Source organism: Sminthopsis crassicaudata, chromosome 2 (genome assembly GCF_048593235.1).
Source record: "Sminthopsis crassicaudata isolate SCR6 chromosome 2, ASM4859323v1, whole genome shotgun sequence".
Classification (NCBI taxonomy): domain Eukaryota; kingdom Metazoa; phylum Chordata; class Mammalia; order Dasyuromorphia; family Dasyuridae; genus Sminthopsis; species Sminthopsis crassicaudata.
Window position 1 is genome coordinate 683450925 of NC_133618.1, and position 22865 is coordinate 683473789.

At 39.4% G+C, this 22865-nt stretch overlaps 1 protein-coding gene across 1 annotated transcript in view; it reads right to left on the reverse strand.

Moving 5' to 3' along the window:
- Positions 1-7068: 7068 nt before the first annotated feature.
- The window catches only part of LOC141559133 (uncharacterized), a 31364-nt gene continuing 15567 nt past the window's right edge, over positions 7069-22865 (reverse strand). The window contains exons 3-5 of the mRNA XM_074297247.1: positions 19725-19851; positions 18617-18712; positions 7069-15430 (exon numbers count right to left, since the gene is read on the reverse strand). Of these exons, the coding sequence (XP_074153348.1) occupies positions 13464-15430; positions 18617-18712; positions 19725-19851 (2190 nt within the window). The 3' untranslated portion in view covers positions 7069-13463. The remainder of the gene's footprint in view (positions 15431-18616; positions 18713-19724; positions 19852-22865) is intronic.

A 22865-nucleotide genomic window follows, 5' to 3' on the forward strand; every position in this document is an offset into this window, starting at 1 on the left:
TCCTGCTTCCCGCCTCAGCTCAAAGACTTCCTGCTTCCGGATTACTGGGGGGTTACTGGGGAGTGCTTCTAGTCCCAAGACCGAGACCTGTCCAGCAGCTGAAGCCCCAGGGCTGATTCAGCCCTTTCTTCTAATCACACCCTGTGCCCACACCTACCGACTCCTATAGTCTTTGCTCCCTAATCCCCTCCCCCATCACCCAATGATCCCCTCTTCCAAACTCCGCCTCCGACCTCACACTCCACCTGGGCCACCGCCTGCCAGGCTGGGCCTCTCTGCCAGCTCCTCCTTCCCAAAGCCTCCTCCACCGCCCCTCCTCCTCCTCCTCCCCAGCGGAAAGGCTGCCCAGCTAAACCTGCAGCCCCGGGTTAAGCCAAAGTGATGGATTTTATTCTTTGAGGAACTTGCCCCCAATGGCTCGTGGGGAAACTGAGGCGCTATACACAGTTACTATTCCCAGTTGTAAGTCCGGATTGGATCGCACGGAGTTCTCCCACTAGAACAGACATCTTTGCCCCTTTGGGTCTACTTGACAAGCAGGCCAGACTTTAAGGTAAAATACACTTCAAATTGGTCACGTGATAAGGAGCTGTAACAGTAAGAATGAAAGACTTGCTCTCTCTCACCGAGCTAGGGGATGTGTTCAGAGAAGACGTTACCTGGGACTCACATCTGGGACTCCAAGAAGCTCTAGCATGTTCCGTGGCCACAGCCCAGTAAGCCCTCGCGGCAGACGAGCTATCCCAGGTGCGGGTGACCAAAGGGCCTCCCATCCATCTGGGAGGGAGGGGCGCGTCTACCCCAAACATGTGAAGACTGCCCCTGGTGGAATGGACGGCTGAGAATAAAGGCAGCTGAAGTAGCCTCTGGAGTGCTCAGAGCTTCCTTAGACATCCAAAACATCATCCACTGCATCTTGCACACCCCCACTGCTCTCTCTGTCCTGCACTGGACTGTGAACATTATGGAGGAGAAAGGGAGGCTGATGACTTTGTGCAACTCTGCCTTGCTTGAATCCAGTTTGGGCCTGAGTCAATAGACCATTTGACCATTCTTCCTATTTCAAAGTCCTGTAGTGACAGGTAAGTGATGAAGTAACAGGAGGGAATACACTGGGAGCCATAGTCACCCACCTCCCACAAGTGATCCAAGCCACGCAGCATATTCTCACTGGACACAGCAGTGGCATGTAGCAGCCCCCTAGATGTATGAGCTGCTGAAAAAAAATCCCCCCTGCTATGAGGAAGGGACCAGAAAAGGTGCCCTAAAAATCTGCTTAATCAGTCCTGGCCTGTTTGCCATGGCTGGTGAACCCAGCCTGTGATAGAAATACACACACACACACACACCCCCGTATAAAAACTTCTACAAAGATTTCACTCACCATGAGTATTTACAATGTGTGCACCATTATGGATAATGCAGCAAACCTGAAAGATGGACAGCTCTAGTGGCCAGAGAATTCGGCAGGTGTCACATCCAAATGGCTTCCCTGAATGAGACAAGGCTGGCAAATGAAGGCCACCTTACTGAAGTCAGCATGATACAAGCTTTTCTGCAGGGAGCGCAGTGGAGAGGAGCATCATGAAGTTGGTATCAGTTAGGAATCAAACCGAATCAAACCAGCAACCTTGTATGTCTGCCAAAAAGACTGACTGGCAGGCTCATGACAATGCCATTGGCACCTGTAGGAAAATGCCATGGCACCGTCATCAGTGACTATCCTCCCACCATGAGGAACCTTGATGAGGTCAAAGGAAAGTTTTATGAAGACTAGAGATGCTCATCCTCAATTTGCCGAAAGAGGACAAGTTCATCTAATCCTGGCTGTTTAAGGCTAAACTAGGCTCAGACTAGGGGCTGTCCTTGGGGAAGAGGGTTGAAAATAGAAACAACAATGGTCACTTATTAGGGAAGATTTGTGCATCTCAAGACCCCATCACCAACACTGTCTTCTGCTAACCTAAAAGCAACAAAACTTCATGGGTGCACATTAACAGCAAACATTGTCATTTAGTAGACTATATAATTGTGAGAAGAAACAGACAGGATAGAGAGGGATAAAGGCCTTCTGTGATGAAGAATGATGGTCTGCTCATAGAGTTATCATCTCCAACCTGGATATTCTCATTCAACAAAAGCAGTAGCCCCAAGGCAAGATGATTACTAGAAGAATTAATGTCCTAATGATTTCTAAGGTCAAAGAAGAACACTAAATTGGAGGGAAAGTTGAGTCAAAACATAGTTGGCAAGGTTAACATTGAAAAGGAATGGGCATGATATATGAATGTTATGGAATATTATTGCTCTGTAAGAAATGACCAGCAGGATGAATACAGAGAGGCTTGGAGAGACTTGCATGAACTGATGCTGAGTGAAATGAGCAGAAGCAGGAGATCACTATACACTTCAACAACAATACTGTATGAGGATGTATTCTAATTGAAGTGGATATCTTCAACATAAAGAAGATTCAATTCACTTGCAGTTGATCAATGATGGACAGAAACAGCTACACTCTGAGAAGGAACACTGGGAATTGAATGTAAACTGTTTGTACTACTGTCTTTCTACCCAGGTTACTTATACCTTCGGAATCCAATTCTTACCATGCAACAAGAAAATTGGATTTACATACTTATATTGTATCCAGGTTATACTGTAACATATTTAATATGTATGGGATTGCCTGTCATCTAGGGGAGGGACTAAAGGGAGGGAGGGGAAATTTTGGAAAAATGAATACAAGGGATAATGTTGTAAAAAAAAAAATTACTCATGCATATGTACTGTAAAAAGAAATTACAATTATAAAATTAATTTTAAAAAAAAGAAAGAAAGAAAGAAAGAAAGAAAGAAAGAAAGAAAGAAAGAAAGAAAGAAAGAAAGAAAGAAAGAAAGAAAGAAAGAAAGAAAGAAAGAAAGAAAGAAAGAAAAGGAATGGGCAGTTTTCCTAGATAGGATAACTGCACTGAATTTGCTCACCTAGGTCAGAACAGTTGCCAACATCAAGCCTTTTTTTAAAAATCAAAATGATGATAAAATCAAAATCTGATAAATGGAAAAAAAAAAAAGTAAATTCCACAGGGCTTACCAGCAGGATGGTACATCCATCTCTAAGAAGGTAGAATTTAACACCATCAAAAGTAAGACACAAGCAAAGCTTACAGAGGTGGAGTTTTACAACATAGTAAAAATTCAAAGTTCCTTTATGATTCCGTACAGGTTATTTGTGGCCCAAAGATATAGGGTATGCTCATAGAGCCACTTTGATTAGTGCTGATTTCTTGATAGAAAGATGAGCTGAACATTTCTATAGTGTTTTCAACTGACCATTACCAACCAGATGATCAATCTGTCCTGAACACATTTTATGCCTATGGGGCATATGAATGACAGAATGAGAATCTAGGTAAAACAAAAAGAGAAAATGGAGAATGAAGAGAGGAAGAGGAAATCCTTGTTGGAAAGAGAAGAAAAATGGATGAAATGAAAACAAAACTAGTAAACAAGACTAGTTAAGGGGAAAGAGAGCAGGAAAATTGTATATGATTAATAAGAGGAAAAATCAGAGAGAACAATGAAAAGAAAGCAGAAGAAATAAGCGAATGTTCTGGAGAAATTAGAGTTAAAAGACATGGCATCTTCTCAATGGGACAACAAAGGGATATGGATATTTCTTTGCAATATAAAATTAATGACTCGGGCATAAGGACACTGAAGATAAATATAAAAAGGCAGTAATGATACATCCTTTCATCATAATGAAATGAGAATGGAAATTGGTTCAAGGACTACAAACAAAAAGTTACAAACCCAAATGAAGAATTAATGACATGCTAGAAGAGACCTGAGTCAAAGAACAAATCATAGAAATGATAACTATGTAAAAGAAAATGATAATAATGAAACAATATACCAAAATTTCTGTGATTCCGTTGTAGAAGTCCTCAGTGAGACAATATAGCTTTATAATCATACATTCAGAATATTGAAAAAGAAAAGATTAATAAAATAAATATGTACTTTAAGAACTTTAGGAAACCAAACTTAAAATAAGCACAAAAGAGAAGATATAAAAATTAAAAAGGATATAGATAAATTTGAGAGAAAAAAAAAAACAAAATTGGTAAATAAAACTAAAAATTGATTCTTTTAACGAAATTATATTAGTGGGACACCTTAACCTCCCCTTCTAAGAATTAGATAGACAACCACAAAATAAATAAGAAAGAAATTATGAAAATTAATACAATCTTTAAAAACTTGGATATGATAGAACTCTGGAGAAAACAGATTGAAGATAGAAAGGAACATATGTTTTTCTCAGTGGTACATAGCACCTACACAAATATTGACCATGCATTAGGGCCTAAAAGGTAAATGCATTTTTTCAAATCATGATATACTTAAAAATTACTTTCAATAAAGGGCCAGAGAAAGATCAAATAATAACTAATTGGAAATTGAATAGTGTAATCGGAAAGTGAGTGGACCAAACAAATCTTAGAAACAACAATTTCATCCAAGAGAATGATAATAATGACACATATAACAAAACTTATGGAATACAATAAAGTGGAAGAGATTTTATACCTCTAAATATTTACCTGAATAAAATAGAGAGAGATTGATGAATTGATTATACAACTAAAAAAGCTAGAAAAAGAACAAATTTTTAAAATCCCAATTAAATATTAATAAGATTTTTTAAAAATCTAAGGAGGGATAAATTCTTTTCTTCCTTTTCACAAAATTGAAAGTAAGAAAACTTTTAAACTAGTAAATAAAATTAAAACTTAATTTTATGAAAAAACTAATAAAGCAGATGAACTTTTGGCTAATTTGATTAGAAAAAAGAAGAAAAGCAAATTACTAATATCAAAAATGGAAAGGGTGAAGTTACCAGCAATGAAGAAGTAATTAAAGCAATAAGTAGAACCTATTTTGCTCAGCTGTTTGCCAACAAATCAGACCATTTAATTGAAATGGATGAATATTTGCAGAAATATAAATTGCCTGTATCAACAAAAGAAAAAGTAAAATGCTTAAATAACTCCATTTTAAAAATAGAAATTAAGCAAGTCATCAATGAATTCCCAGAGAAAAATATCTTCAGGGCGATTTGAATTTGCAAGGACATCCTACCAAATATTTAGAGAACAATCAATTGTGATACAATGTAAACTACTTGAAAAAATAGGTGAAGAATGATTGCTACCTAATTCATTTTATGACACAAATATGGTACTAATACTTAAAATAGGAAGAGCTAAAACAGAAGAAAATTATAGACCAATTTCCCTAATGAATACTGTTGCCAAAACAAATAAATAAATAAAACATTAGAAAACAGATTAGATCAGCTTATCAAAAGAACAATAATACAGTATGAGCAAATAAGATCTATACCAGGAATGTAGGACTGATTCAATATCAGGCAAACTATCAGCATAATCATATCAAGAACAAAACTAACAGAAATCATCCTATTATATCAATAGACGTGTAAAAAGATTTTGAAAAAATACAGTACCCATTCCTATTTAAAAACATGAGAGAGCATGGGAATAAATGGAGTTTTCCTCAAAATGGCAAATAACATTTATTGAAATCATCAGTAAGCATTATATGAAATGGCGATAAGCTAGATACATTCACAATAAGATCAGAGGATGAAACAAGGATGCCTATATCACTATTATTGTTCAACATTGTATTAGAAATATTGGCTTTAGCAATAAGAAAAGAAACAGAAGGAACTAGAGTATGCAATGAGGAAACAGAACTATCCCTCTTTGCAGATAGTATGATGGTATATCTAGAGAATACTAGAGAATCAACCACAAAAAACTATTTGAAACAACAGCTTTACAAAGTTTCAGGATATAAAATAAACCCACATAAATCATCAGTATTATTACCAATGAAATCCAGCAGCAAGAGATAGAAAGAGAAATTCCATTTAAAATACCTGTGGACTATATAAAGTATCTGTCAGTCTACTCAGAAACTATATTAACACCACTAAAAAACAATTAATATAAATAAATTCAGATACAAACAACTGGAAAAAAAATATTGTGTTTATGGGTTGGCCAAGCTAATATAATAAAAATCAGAGTTCTAGTTAAATTAGTCTACTTATTCAGTGCCATACCAATCAAATTGCCAGAAAATTTATTTCATATGCTTAGAAATAAATGATAACAAAATTGATCTGTAAAAAGAAAAGGTCAAGAATATGGGGGGAGGGGGGAGGTGGCAGCTAGGTGCCACACTGAATAGAGCACCAGCCCTAAAGTCAGGAAGACCTGAGTTCAAATCTGGCCTCAGACACTTAACACTTTCTGGACAAGTCACTTAACCGCAATTTCCTTATAAAATTACAATATAAAGAAGCAGTCATCAAAACTGTCTAGTTCTGACTGAGAAATAGAATGGTGACCATTCAGTGGAATAGATCAGGTACACAAGGAACAATATTCAATGACTATATTAATCTATTATTTGATAAACCCAAAGTCTCCAGCTTCTAGAATAAGAGTTCACCATTTGCCAAAAACTGCTGGGAACAGAGGAAAGTAGAATGTCACAAATTCTACAGAGAATTCATCTCACACCTAAAACCTCAATAAAGTGAAAATGGGTATATGATTAAGTGTAAAGAGTGACACTATAAACAGATTAGGAAAGCAAAGGATAGTTACCTATCAGATTTTTGGAGAAGGAAAGAATTTATGGCCCCAAAAGAACTAGAGAACATTATGACATGCAAAATGGGTAATTTTAATTTAAATTTGGCTCAAATTTTGATTTACTGCTCAGGACTGAGCCTCATCCTAGAACCTGTGTGCAAGGCTTGCGTTTTAGGATATTCGCCTGAACAAGTAAGGCCATGTACTGGTCACTACAATGTCCCTGCAAGGACTGTCACCTCCTAGGGCTTTCACTGGTGAGAGCCCCACAAGGCTGTGTCATGGTTAGTGGAATAAGTTCCTAGACACACACAAGGTGACTTTCTGGACTGTGTCCTTGAATGAGGGCTCACCCTCTTATTGTGGCTTTCATTCTTGTTGCAGCCCTCCTGATTGAGAGCTCCAAGTATAAGAACCCTTTGATCTCAGAGGTGAGATGAATGAGGAGGGAGACTCCTAGACTGTGAAAAGAGCTCCAGTTTATTATGCAGCACAGCCTTGTTGATGTACATTTTTGTAAGTGTGATCAGCACATGAACAGTAGGCAATCTCCAATCCTGATTCAGAGAAGCAGCTCATGGGCTTTGTGTGTGCGTGGTATCTGCCAGTGGGAGGAGACCCAATCCAGACATTCCAGCAACCTCCTCACAGGCCAGAGGCCCTGTCAAGACATCTCTGCTCATGGGGCACTGGCTGTGATCCTCAGGCCGATCCCTTTCCCATAACACACATGAGTGCTCCTTGCTCAACAAAGTGTTTTTGCAACATAGCAGAAAACTTATTGTGCACCAAAGGTGAGGTGGCCTCTATACTCTCTCTCGGCAGGGTCCCAGATCCTAGCACATGCTCTTGGCAAAGCTTTCATTTTGGGAGGTGTGAAAAGAGGCAGGAAAAGGCAGGGCATGATCCCACTGAGCTCTTGTCAAACAACATCTACATTGTTGTACTCCATCCTGGGCACCTCAGGTGCTTTGTGAATGAAGGAGTAATAGAAAAGATAGAATGATTATAGAAGTGACCCAGCTTGGTAGTTGATTCTATATGTGAACTGAGAGACAGTAGAGAATTATGAATAAATCTGGGGTTATGAATTTGGGTGACTGGAGGAGGGATGGTATCTCAGGTAAAGACATTTGGAAGAATCATAAGATTTGGGGGCAACATAATAGGTTTTGTTGTGGATATGGTGAGTTTGACAGGGCCACTGGCTATCTAATTCAAAATTTCCTGAGGGAGAGTCCAAAAGCCAGAAGATTTAGGATTACTGACTTATTGTTAGAACAGAAACCCCCAAGGTCAGGGGAACTCAAAATTGTTGCATTGTCCTCTAGAAGCTATACTCCTTCAGGGAGAGTTTTAAAATTCTCCGTTTAAATTGAATCTGAACAATGCAGAGGATGTGGTGAAACAATATCTTATTTATATCATGGAGGCAAAAATAAGATTGCAATTAGTAATAAAGAGACTTGTGACCGATGGACTAATAAAAGTTTGTATGGCCCCTTTCAATATCACTATTGTGCTCATTAAGAAATCTGACGAAACGTGGATTAATACAAGACCTTGGAGGAGTAAACTAAAATGTCTAATTTAGCTATTTTTTTTTTAAATAAAGCTTTTTTTTTCAAAACAATTTGGTTCACTTTAAGTTCCTTAAAAGGAATCTTGGATGATATGTAAAATTTCCTACTGAGCTCTGGTTTGGTTGATAGAAAGTCCTGATAATCTGCACTTCTCATTCCTGGAGGATCCTTAGGTGCAAATCACATTCATCTCTACCCTCACAGGGGTGGGGTATGAAAAAGTATGCAAAATCTCTTTTGAAAATATCCAATTATTTTGCTGTGTTTTTTCTTACTCTCCCTTTTCTACCCAAATCCTCACCTGATTCTGATGTTACCTCCATTAAGGATTTTAAATGGCAAAGAAGAGGACTTTTGTAAAGAGCTAGAACTGAGTAGATGTACTTAACCTAGATGCAAGGTAACCTAGTACTTAGGGCTAATTACTGTAGCGAGCTGTTGTCTCCAGAAGCTGCAGATTGCTCTCTGGGAGGAGATCTGCTGTGTCAACTCAAATCTCTCATACAGATTCTTCTTCCTGTAGAGAGCCGACTTCCCTTCCTGCAGAGAGCAGCCTCAAGTCTGGTCCAGAAACAATTCCCTTTTTCCTCCAGAGCTGCCCTCTTTATCCTCCCAGAGAATGGGCATGGGATAATGCAAGGGCTTCTGGGAAGAATTACTTCAACCAATGAACTTGCTCCTCCTAAGCATGCAAGCTCTTCCCCAGGAAAGGCCGGAACTAGAGAATTGTCAAGAACCGACTTAGCACTTAGTAAGAACCTAATATCTCATTATCTCATTAGCACTTAGTAAGAACCTAACATCTCCCCCTTTCTTTTGATTTAGAACATAGGGTGGCCATGACCTTGAAACATAAATCCATCAATATGGAAGGCATTGCATATAATTACATAGATTACATAAATACATAGTAACATAGTAACATAATACATGCTAGAAATATGTAACAAACAACATGATCAAATAATCATAAATTGAGAATTTATAAATGTCCATAAGTCCATTGTCCATTAGTCTCATCTTGTGTTAGGAAATCCAATGATTCCTTCTAGTTTTTAAAGTTCTTTAACAGTCTTCTTATTAGCCATGCTCTTTCAGTGTCAGATGTTTCTTAGATTTTCTCCTTTGTTTTGAGGTCTTTCTCTTTTTCTGCCTCTCTCCAATGGACAAGGCGAATATGACTCGTTGGCACCCATCTGATTCCTTCTCCATCTGAAGAAATACAAGCAAACCCTCTCCCCCAGGCAGTTAACCTATCTGGTCCTTTCCATTCACCACTTTCTGGGTCTCTCCACATCACCTGGCAATTATCTAAGAACACTGTTGCTGCTTGCACTGAACACTGCCCTTCTGGTGGGTTATAAAACCTGTCTGCTGGAGCCAGTGCATCTTTGTCAAAAATTAGAAAATTAATGGTATAGAGAACTAAATTTAGAAGTTCCCTAGGGCTACCTGTGGCTCCCCCTTTCTTTTGTTTTCTGGAGGAGTGTCTTAATGTCTCTGCTTCTTCTCTCTACTATTGCCTGACCTTGCGAATTAAAAGGTATTCCAGTAATGTGTAATATCTTATACTGTGCACAGAAGTGCGCAAAATGTTTAGAACTATATGCAGGTCCATTGTCTGTTTTTATTTCTTGTGGCACACCCATAATTGCTGTCTCTTTTGCTGTTGGCACTGCAAAAGTGAATCCTGAAAAAGTATCTACTACCACGTGGATGAAAGACAGATGACCAAAAGATTTATAGTGAGTCACATCCATTTGCCAGATTTCATTGGGTCTCAAACCACGAGGATTCTTCCCTGGAGGGAGTGTAGGAGCGTGGAAAGGAAGACAAGCTGTACAGCTTTTTACTATGCTCCTAGCTTCCTTTCTTGTGATTCCAAATTGTAAATGTAAAGCTCGAGCAGCCTGATGATATTTAGAATGAGATTCTTGTGCTTCCTGAAATAAAGGACTACTGGCTAACATGGTTAGAAGGCTATCTGCCTTTGAATTTCCATCAAAAATAGGACCTGGAAGTCCACTATGTGAGTGGACATGCAAGATATAAATCTTGCCTGGATGTTTTCTCACTTGCTCTTGAAGTTCCTTAAAGAGCTGATAAATATTAGAGGCTGAAAATTTTATTTGGGCTGTGGCAATTCTGTGTACTACACCTACTGAATAGGCTGAATCAGCTGGAACTAGAGAATTGTCAAGTACTGATTTAGCACTTAGTAAGAACCTAATATCTCATTATCTCATTAGCACTTAGTAAGAACCTAACAAATTACCAATTGGAAAATTCTCTATTAACCTGTTTGGAAGATGACCCTATTCAACTCTGCTAGCTTGATCTGTGGGTGTGGTGAGAGAAGGGAGGAGAGATCAGCAGGTGGAGTAGGAGAAGGAGGATTATTTTTTGGGTGGAGTAGGAGAAGGAGGATCATTTTTTTGGCTGTGGAGAGAGAGAAAGGAGGTGTGAAGATTCCTATATCAAATCCCCTGACTGCCCCAAAAGACTAAGAATAAAGATTTTTGCTTATTCTGACTCCGGCTGATTCTAAGATATCCAGGCTCTCAACAGACTTTGAATCAGACCTCAATGGCAACAGAGTTACTGGAGTGACTGAGGAGGGGAGTGACATTTGTTCTTACATGGATGGAAATATCAGTGGGGCAGCTTCCTGGAAAGATTGGAGAGAGGCTTCATTCAAATGATACTGAGGAAGATGGGATAAGAACTTGGATTGTAATTCAGTTGCTATCTGAATGAAGAGGTCTTAGAGAAAATATAATAGTTATAGGAATGACAAAATTGGGCAGTTGATTCTACATGAGAGTTGAGAGATAATGCAGAGTTCAGAATAAAACTGGGATTATGAATTTTGGTGACTAGAGGAATGAAGGTAACCTCAAGTAAGGAAATATGGAGAGGGGGATGATCTGAGGAAAAGTAACAGGTTTTGTTGTGGATATAGTGAGCTAATGGTAAGCCCATTAGCAATTTAATTCAAAATGTCTGAAAAGTATTTTGATGTGTGCAATAGGATATTAGGTTGCGTCCCAAAATTTTTGATATATTACCTCATTGCTGTAATTGTTAGAATGCAATTATTTTTCCTGTGGTTTGCTCTTGCTTAATTATTTTTATTTTAGGGTTTTTAAAAACTTACTTGTAAAGCTACTTTATAACTTTCATCTTGGTATGGTTTTAGGTTCCAAATTATTTGACTGACTTACTCTCCCCCTACCCTCCTCAAAGTGACAAGCCATCTATGTAGATTTTACATATGCAATCATGGTCCACACTATGCCACATTAATCACACTGTGAAAGGACCAGAACCCACGTTTTTCTTTACTTAAAAGTGCCTGATGGGAAAACTGAACTTTTGAATGCATGAGCTGTTTCACCAGGAGATTGTTGTTGTTGACCCTTAGCTCTTGAGGTGGACTGAGACCATCAGAGAGTGATAAGCTTGACCTGCAAGTGAATTGGATATAAGCCAGGACTGCTCATAGTCATCAGCCTCACCCTTTCTTCTGGAATATCTGAGTCAGGGGACGAGACATAGATCCAGACAACAGGTAGTGATGGCTCCCCCCCATTTCTTCCTAAGGCCTAAGCCCTTCCACAACAGACAAACCATAGGGTCCCAGAGTAATGGTTTTCCTATTGTCACCACAAGCAGTTTTCAAAATGAAAGGATTTTACAAGCTAAGTCACCTCTGGCAGCTGGCTCCCTCTATTTGCCCAGTGCCCACACAGGATGGACAGATATGTTTTTTTTTCTTTCTTTTCTTTTTTTTAAAATTAAAGCTTTTTATTAACAGAGCATATGCATGGGTAATGTTTCCAACACTGACCCTTGCAAAACTTTTTCTTCCAAATTTTTCCTCCTTCTCCCCATCCCCTCCTGCTCCATCTGGCAGGTAGTCCAATACATGTCAAATACAGACATGCTTTTACATTGCTGGAAGGAATTTCAAATTCCTTTTTCAAAATCATAGTATATGGCAATCTAGGTTTTGCTCACTTCCATCTATCTTCTTTCATTTACGCATCCCCTTGCTTCTCCAGATTCTTCCTAGCCACTGCTTCTTATGGCACAATATTCCAATATGTTCATGAACCAAAATGTGTTCAGACTTTCTCCAACTGAAGAGGTCCCATTTTCTACTTTGCATCTATATTATTTTTCACTACTCCCACAAAATACACAAACCAAAACATTGCAATTAATATTTTAGTGTTGCTAGAAGCTTGCTATCTCATGTCCTTGCAGTAGATGCCTTGCCTTGGGTTCTCTGTGTCACAAAGCATGGACATTTGATCACCTTTTCATATATCCTAGTAACAAATGGCTTTGGAGAAAAGTTGGACCCATTCATAGCCTCATACACATTACACGGCTGTGCCTCTTATTCTATAGCCCCAACACTAAGCCCAGCCTTGGGAGGTCATCTCAGTCCCTTTGATGGATGAAAGCTGAAACCTCCGAGTGGAAATATTTTTGTGAAGTATCTTAAGGAAACATTTTCTTCCTGAACAAATATGACAAGAGACCTATTACACTAACTGCACAGCACTTGTATATTTGGGAATGTGTAAGATTCCTGATTCAACAGGATATAGCTTTAGAACTTCTCATGTCTTTCTACCTCTCCAAACTGCCAATCATAGCCAGAAGGTTTGGTGAAGTCTCTGAGTTATTGGGCTGAATCTGAAGCTGAGGATCCAGCAAGAAGCAGCAATGACTAGGGTTTGCCTTCAAGCTCCACTTTGAGTTCTTAAAGCAGTCAGAGCTGGAAGAGATCCTAACCCTAATCTAAAATCATGAATCCTGTGGAGTTAAATAAAGTTCACAAAGCCACAGAAGTTCAGAACCCAGAATTTCAACCCTTATCCTGAGTCCTGATTTAGTGATCTCTCAATCCCAACTTTCAAGTAGGTGACCAGATGGGAAAGAAAGATCCACTATGCTTCTGAAGCTGTCTCCTATCCCCAGTCACCATTTACTTTCCTTTCCTCATCCTCCCCACAGGGTTAAATGTAAAGCTAATTATGGAAGGCAATATCACTACCATCTTCTCCCAGAGATCGCTACCAAATCCCATTTCCTGCTTATTTTAATGCCTTGACATTTGCTCACAGATCCGGTGAGAACCACTCAGGTTTTTTATGAAACTTTGTCCATATTAATTACATTTATATGCTTTCTTTCCAGTGTGGGTTCTCTGATGTTCAGTAAGATCTCCTTTTTGTCTAAATGCCTTTCCACACTGGTTACATTCATAAGGTTTCTCCACAGGGTGGATTCTTTGATGTTTAGTAAGATGTCCTTTAGTTCTAAAAGTCTTTCCACACTGATAACATTCATAAGGTCTTTCGCCACTGTGGATTCTTTGATGTGGAATGAGAAATTTTTTACATGTAAAACCCCTTCCACACTGGTTACATTCATAAGGCTTCTCTCCAGAGTGCATTCTCTGATGTACAGTAAGTTCTCCCTTTTGTCTAAAACCTCTTCCACACTGGTTACATTCATAAGGTTTCTCTCCTGAGTGCATTCTCTGATGTACAGTAAGTTCTCCCTTTTGTCTAAAACCCCTTTCACATTGGTTACATTTGTAAGGTTTCTCTCCAGAGTGCATTCTCTGATGTATAGTGAATGATTCCTTATATCTGAAAGCCTTTCCACACTGGTTACATTCATAAGGTTTCTCTCCAGTGTGGAGTCTCTGATGGAAAGTGAAAGATTGTTTATATGTAAAACCCTTTCCACACTGGTTGCATTTGTAAGGTTTCTCTCCACTGTGGAATAGCTGATGTACAGTGAGATATTGCTGTTGTCTAAAAGCCTTTCCACATTGGTTACATTTATAAGGCTTCTCCCCAGTGTGGAGTCTCTGATGTACAGTAAGCGTTGCCTTATCTCTAAAAGCCTTTCCACACTGGTTACATTCATAAGGCTTCTCATCAGTGTGGATTCTTCGATGCACATTAAGATGCCCCTTATTTCTGAAAGCCTTTCCACAGTGGTTACATTCATGAGGTTTCTTACCAGTGTGGGTGCTCTGATGTCCAGTAAGAGCTCCCTTGTCTCTAAAAGCCTTTCCACATTGGTTACATTCATAAGGTTTTTCTCCAGTGTGGATTCTCTGATGTGCAGTAAGACATCTCCTTTTTCTAAAACCCTTTCCACACTGGTCACATTCATAAGGTTTCTTCCCAGTGTGGATTTTCTGATGTTCAGTAAGAGTTGTCTTACCTCTAAAACCCTTTCCACACTGGTTACACTCATAAGGTTTCTTACCAGTGTGGATTCTCTGATGGTAAGTGAGAGATTTTTTGTATGTAAAACCCTTTCCACACTGGTTACATTTGTAAGGTTTCTCTCCACTGTGGAATCTCTGATGTGAAGTGAGAGATTGTTGGTGTCTAAAACCCTTTCCACATTGGTCACATTCATAAGGCTTCTCCCCAGTGTGGATTCTCTGATGTTCAGTAAGAACTCCCTTATATCTAAAAGTCTTTCCACATTGCTTGCATTCATAAGGTTTCTCCCCAGTGTGGATTCTCTGATGTACAGTAAGAACACCCTTATTTCTAAAAGCCTTTCCACACTGGTTACACTCATAAGGTTTCTCATCAGTGTGGATTCTCTGATGTACAGTAAGATTTCGCTTATATCTAAAAGTTTTTCTACACTGGTTACATTCATAAGGTTTTTCTCCAGTATGGACACTCTGATGTAGAGTAAGAGATTGATTGTTCTCAAAACCCCTTCCACACTGGTTACATTTGTAAGGTTTCTCTCCAGAATGCATTCTCTGATGTACAGTGTATGATTCCTTATACCTGAAAGCCTTTCCACACTGGTTACATTCATAAGGTTTCTCTCCAGTGTGGAGTCTCTGATGTCGAGTGAGAGAGTGCCTTTTTTTAAAACTCTTTCCACACTGGTTACATTCATGAGGTTTCTTACCAGTGTGGGTGCTCTGATGTCCAGTAAGAGCTCCCTTGTCTCTAAAAGTCTTTCCACACTGGTTACATTCATAAGGTTTTTCTCCAGTGTGTACTTTCTCATGTGTACTACGGATTTCTTTCCAAGTGAAGTTTTGGTTCTCAGTACTTTCCTTCACTTCAAGTCTGATTTTACTTCCTGTAACAATAAGAAAAAAATTTTTTAAAAAGGGCAACAACAAACAGGAAAAGACACCACACACACACACACACACACACACACACACACACACCCTTCCCTCCATCAACAGAATTGAAGCTCAATTTAAATTTATTTCCTGAAGCAAAGAAAAAATTCTTACCTGGATGGTTGTGCCAAAATGTTTGTGGCAGCCCTTTTTATAGTGGCTAGAAACTGAAAAATGAATGGATGTCCATCCATTGGAGAATGGTTGGGTAAATTATGGTATATGAATGTTATGGAATATTATTGTTCTGTAAGAAATGACCAGCAGGATGAATACAGAGAGGCTTGGAGAGACTTACATCAGCTGATGCTGAATGAAATGAGCAGAACCAGGAGATCATCATACACATTATACAATTCAGATCCAATTGCTCAATGATGGACAGAATCAGCTATACCCAGAGAAGGAACATTGGGAAATGAGTGTAAACTATTTGCATTTTTGTTTTTCTTCCCAAGTTATTTTTACCTTCTGAATCCAATTCTTCCTGTGCAACAAAAAAATTCAGTTCTGCACACATATATTGTATCTAGGATATACTATAACATGTTTTTTAATTAATTTTTATAATTATAACATTTTCTTTGACAGTACATATTAATAGGTAATTTTTTTTTTACAACATTATCCGTTGTACTCCCTTCTGTTCCAAATATTTCCCCTCCTTCCCTCCATCCCCACCCCTAGATGGCAGGTATTCCCATACATATTAAATATCTTATAGTATATCCTAGGTACAATATATATGTGCAGAACCGAATTTTGTTGTTGTTGTTGCAAAGGAAGGATTGTATTCGGAAGGTAAAAATAATCTGGGAAGAAAAACAAAACAAAACAATGCTCACAGTTTACACTCATTACCCAGTGTTCCTTTTCTGGATGTAGCTGATTCTGTCCATCATTGATCAATTGGAATTGGATTAGCTCTTCTCTATGTTGAAGATTTCCACTTCCATCAGAATACATCCTCATACAGTATCATTGTTGAAGTGTACAGCGATCTCCTGGTTCTGCTCCTTTCACTCAGCAGCAGTTGATGTAAGTCTCTCCAAGCCTTTCTGTATTCATCCTGTTGGTCATTTCTAACAGAGCAATAATATTCCATAACCTTCATATACCATAATTTACCCAACCATTCTCCAACTGATGGACATCCATTCATCTTCCAGCTTCTAGCCACTATGAAAAGGGCTGCCACAAACATTTTGGCACATACACGTCCCTTTCCCTTCTTCAGTATTTCCTTGGGATATAAGCCCAGTAGTAGTACAGCTGGGTCAAAGGATATGCACATTTTGATAACTTTTTGGGCATAGTTCCAGATTGCTCTCCAGAATGGCCAGATTCTTTCACAACTCCACCAACAATGCATCAGTGTATAACATGTTTAACATGTATGGTAATGCCTGCCATCTAGGGGAGGAAGTGGAGGGAAGGAGGGGAAAATTCAGAACAGAAGTGAGTGCAAGGGATAATGTTGTAAAAAATTACCTTGCTATGTACTGTCAAAAAAAGTCATAATTATAAAATTAATTAAAAAAAATTCTTACATGAGCAGAATCAGTCCCTTAATGATCCTATTATCTCACATCCCAAACATCATATAATTTCTAATGGTCTTCAAGTGGAAAGAAATTGAATTTCACAATAAACCTGTAGCAACACAGAATACTTTCATTGTCACTACTTGCACAAAGCAGCCCACCAGTTCAAAGGATAGAGGGACTTGAGCCAAAGCCCTGTAGCTGAGACAGGAATTCACACCCAGTAAATGGGCAGTGTCTGCCTTTAGGATTTGACAAATTAGTTCAACGCTCATTTTTTCCCTTTTCCTTTCATTGTGTGCATTTTCTGGTGATCACTTCCAATTTTATTTTTTGTCTGTTACATTATCTGAAGTCACATTCAGAATGTGTTTGTCTTTCTTAATTGGAGACATGATTTTGTTCTGATGCAATACTTTTTTTTTTTTATTGATAGTCACAGCTTATCATCATATCCCCCTGCATATCCTTTTAACAAACATAATGTTTTAAAAATGTTGGAAATTACTCACATTTGAAAATATGTGTCTCGTGTAGGAAACTGAGTTACTCGTCCTGTGGCATGGAAGGGCAGAGCTTGCTATTGCATCTCTTTTCCCTTTTGAAGTTCACAAGTTTCTTGAAGGAGGGAGACAATAATAAAGGGATTTGACCCCAAAATTTGTCAATACAGAGACTGTATGAAGCTGCAAATTGTCCACTGGGACAACAAGTATGTGCATATATCTACCTTAACAAATATCTTTCTTAGTAACTTGAAATGATCATGATCAGGAATACACAGCTTTGGGGATTCATGGTGTCCTTCCCTCAAACTCTGATGGCTCTTCAGTGCAACAGATCCTTTCATATTCTCAGCTTGACAACAAATCATTTCCAAAATTCTAGGAAGGTTGGACATTCACGAATAAAGGGCCACAGGCCTGCAAGGACCCTCAGTGGCTGTTGTGATGCCCTAGAACAGTTCTTCCCTTCCTGAGTTACCTAATGAGATGATCACATCGCATTAAACCTGTACTCTCCAGATCAAGATATTATCTTGGGAGAGGATTCTGGGAAAATGGTGAAGTATGTTACAAAATTTCAAGCTCTCCCTATTTTCCCCACAAATAGAACTAATTTATGTTTCAGGGCAAAGAGAGAGTGAAAAATCAAGATCTGGGGCAGAAAAAGGGTTCTCTTCATCCAGTCTGAGGAGATCTGAAGAAAGATCCCAGATAGAGGATTAACTTGTGGGACTCGTGCTGTCTCTGCAAAAACACCCTGTGGGGACCCCTTGGGAAAGCTGGGTGTGGTTGCAGCCTCAGCAGGAACCAGAGACTATTGCCTACTGGAGTAATTGTGAAGTTGGGATAGGAGTCTGGGAGGACCAAGGGAACCTTACTAGATTAGAAAGTCCAGCCCCAGCTGGGTTGCTGAAACCTGAGATTCAGTGCCTGGACCAGGAATAACTGAAAAAGAGATCTGCCTCAAAAGTATCTGAGAAAGAATTCCAAGGCTGGCCTTTCCCCCAAAACCTAGCATTTACTTCAAGGTAGCTCCCAGGAGCCCCTTAAACCACAACTCTCACATCCCTGCTTTCCTCTCACTCACCTGGAGAAAAGCTCCTCAGGCATTCTTGGTCCAGCACCCATGGTACTTGCTTTTGCTTAAAGTAGGAGATCACATCTTCTCTGGAAATTGGAAGCCCTGAGCATAGAAATAAGGTATGTATCAAGGAGAGAAGCTTGAAATTTAGTTCTATTTAGGGAATGGGGTGAAAATCCAGAGCTGCCCCATTGAGATTCACCCATTATATTGAAACATATGAGTATATGGTCACCCACTAGTGCTTGTCATGCAAAAAAGCCATAATGGGGTTTCTCAATCATCCTGTTGTACAACTTTTATTTGGAGATAGAGTCAAATAATCTTCTTCCCCTTCCCCACCTGTGATTTATTAGGATCATTTATGGAAGAAACTTCTAACCCACATGCCTGGATAAAAAGGATAATTGTAAGATCAGGCTGTACACATTTCTACTAATTCTTTTTATCTGGATGCAATTCACATCTTTCTTCATTTCAGATTTTTCTTAATTTAGTATTTAGAATAATCAAAGTAACTTAATCGTCAGAAGTTTTTCCTCAACAATATTGTTGCTAATGTATTGTGAAGAAAGCATAAGGCACGGACTATGGGAAACAGTCGATGAAAATGAATGCTGATTCCCTTCCATTCCTTTCCCACCACTGGTGATGAAATTTGAAGGCAATAGGAAAGAAGCTTCAGGACAAGTTTCCTGTACTAGAAATAACCATGGGTTTTGGGTTACAAAGTGATGTTTGCTAAAAAGAAAAGTATTCCCAATCCTAGCCCCTAGCAATTTTCAGAGCTTTGGTAGACCAGTCTGTGTCCAGGTAGAGGTCAGGCAAAATAAGCCGATTAGATCCTTGTGTGATGCTTCCACACTGGTTTGATCTCTGACTTGAAGCTACCTAGAACTGGTAAGAGACAGCTTCAGGAATAACAAAGGACAGCTTCAGTTTTCTATGAACCCAGGCAAATGTATACAGGAGAACTCTGGTGCTTGGACACAGCAAATCAGCATCTTCTCCTTTCCAACTGATTTGCCCCCCCCACACTCCAAACCTTGCATTTGAGGAAATGATAATAAGCCTCTAGTTTGCAGATTCAGAGTTAACCAGAAAATGTCCTTACCCAGGAGGAGCAGGTTCCGGGCATTCTCCAGCATGACCTCCCTGTACAACTTCTTCTGAGGAGGGTCCAAGAGGCCCCACTCCTCCTGGGTGAAGTCCACAGCCACATCCCTGAATGCCACCAACTCCTAAAGCACCAAAGTCATGAGATGTAGAGCTGAAAGTCACTTCAGAATTCAAGAATCCAACCAGCCCTCCCCAATTTACAGGAGGAAACTCAAGCAGAGAAGAGATTGGCTCAAAGCTCATGCTATTTCTGAGGGTCAGAGTTGGCTTCTGAAACCACAGTCATTAAGAGCCTTATTGAATGTTGAGAAAAGCATTTTATAGAATCATCTGGAGTAAAGCTGAGAAATGTCTTATTATTGAATGCATTTCCTTGTGGAATCAGGAAGAGTTTGTGTTTTATTTGTGAGGTAGATGGATCTGTGGAGATCAAAAGGGTAATGGGAAATTTTCTCAGCACAAGTGATTTAAGTAATGTATTCTAAAGAAAATTCTGTAAAGAGGCTGAGAAGTTGGCAAGTACAGCATGCTCTGGGAAAAAGTTTTATTTCTTCTGTGAGGTCCCTCTGGGGAAGATGTCGGTATGGGCAAAACAGCTTATGCCTTTTTTGGTCATTGCTTTCCTTTGTTTAAGGCAAATATTCCTGTTTTTATATTTCATTACAGGGAAATGAGAGAAACTGGAAAAGAGGCTTCCTTCATTAATTAAAAAAAATTCATAGAGAAAATATTGCCATTTTTTATGAGAAATAAATGTTTTACAAAGATGCCTAGCAATGGGGAGAACAGGAATCATAAAAATAAGAAGGCAACAGATGGACCCTATATAAGAGAAAGTGGCCCAAAGTGGGAATACCCTGATACTCGGGAAGGACCATCTCTATTTCCCACTGACAACAAGTACAACATTGTGGATTTCTTCTTTGAAACATCTGCTTCTGTTCTGATGTGGACTTTGAGCTTATTCACTCCCTTTGTCAGCAAGAACCCAACCTACCATTATCAGGCATAACCAAGTCCCAAACTAGCCTATCTGCATAGTGACTGGGAGAATTTCTCATCCTCCATTATCTATCCCTCAAACGTCTGGGCATCTGTAAACAACATTTGAGATTCTGATTACCATATGTTTTGTGTCTGAGACCTGGCCTGCCAGGCGGATCCCATGTGGCTCCTCTTTGATCCCTCCCTGGGAGCTACCAAATGCTTGCCTGGTACTTCCCTCTCCTGCCCTAAGAAACCTCCAACCCTGTATCTCACCCATCAAACATGTCCCCATGATGAAGAGTTTGGCTAAGTCCTTGTCAGGACAAAACCCACTATGGAGCACTCTCTCCCGCCCTCCTCATGGTGCCTTCAATTTACTGAAGACTTTGTCCTCATGATAACTAACCCTATACAGTTACATAGAGTAGATAGTATAGCCAAGAATAACTAACTCTGGTCAGTTTGCCAAATTTCTTTATGCTTCTAGGCTGCCATTCAGTGTAACAACCTGTTATGTTGCTTTAATGGATTCTTACAAATTCCTTTCCTGGGTAACCCTATTGCTTTTTTGGCAACTTCCCCCTGCGGGGTCTTACTTTATCTCTTCATTTTCTCTATAGCCTCTTCTCCTAAATAAACCTACCTTTTGGCAAAGAGAATGGCCTTTGCGAACTTGTGACAGGTTTGTTTCTAACTAGGAAGTGCTACCCTGACCTCCTCATGGTCTTTGTGCAATGCACAGTTCAGCTTTTCATTTTCTTTTTTCTATTTTTTCACTTCTGAACAACTGAGGAATTTATTGCTCTTTTACACGTTTTGAGATTCCCATGGATTCCTAAATCTTTCCTTTTCTCTTGGGTCCCTTGGTTCCTTCTTCCTCCATAAGAGAGGATCTCAGTAAAGGCAGGCAGTCCTTTTCCTGATGAACAACGCATCTCTGATTGATTCCTTAACTCACACCCAAGGGAAGATATTGAAAATCTTTCTTTCACAAGCCTCCCATAGCCCCTGTTTACCAAGATGAGAGGGGCTACTGCACTCCCAACCTTCTCTTAAGGAGAAAGCCCAGATATCTCCTCATTATTCACCTGGTTCTTCTCCTTTGGGACTTTTCTAACTGAGCTCCCCACAAATCCCTGAATCCAGAGGCTCCTTCCCACCCAGGCCTCTTTCCATATTTCTTGGCCTTCTGGCTTTCTTTTGATCATTGCCAAGATACAGAAATAAAATATTAAATTCTGCTGTGGTAACTCTTCCCAAAGAAACAAAAGAAAGAATAGACAGGGAATAAAATTATACACAAGTGAAGGACAGCCCAGAGGAAATGAAGTAAACAACAAATAACAGGGGAAAAAACATCTGCCCTTGCTGAAGGCAAATGTATTGATGGGAATCACAGCTTGAACATAGACAAGCTAATGATGGGAAGTCTCATGGAATGAAAACTAGTTTAAAAAACTGGACACCATCCTAAAGAAAATAGCCAAAGAGAAGTGCTCATACAGAGAAAATGAAAATCCAATGGAAAGAATCCCTTGCTCGCACAGAGAAAAATCCAATCCAACCTGGAAAAGAAAAACAAAGCCATGGCTACCCACTCACATCCAGGTCAGAAACTCACAGAGCTCCCAGCAGGAGGCCCATAATCAGACCACTTTCAGCACAGGTCCCTTTCCTGCCCCTGAGGTGCTGTAGTAAAACAATCCATACTCTCAAGAAAGCAGCAATATGACCAGCCTAGACCTTCCCTCCAGGAGTGCTGTAGAGCCCAGGAAATCTGCTGTTCAGATAAGCAAAACAGACCCTCCCTAAAATAAGCAAGATCTGAGACACTCCGGACAGCCAGGCGGAAGGGTGCCTCCTGTCTCCAAGCACTGCCTCAGCTAGGGGACTTTGGGCACAAACCCAAGCAGGATTCTGGGAAAAGGAAGAACAAGAGGTAGATGCACTAATGAATGAGATCCTCTAGGGGAAACTCAATGGAGAAGAAATAAGGGAAGTGACAGAAAGAATCAAGAGTCATAAAACCTGGCCCACACAACCAAGTCTCTGAAAATGTGTACAGACCAAATGGAAGCCACAAGGCAATGGCAAGTACTAAAGCAAATCCAGGAGACTTAAAAAAAGAGGAGCGAATGTAAGACATCAG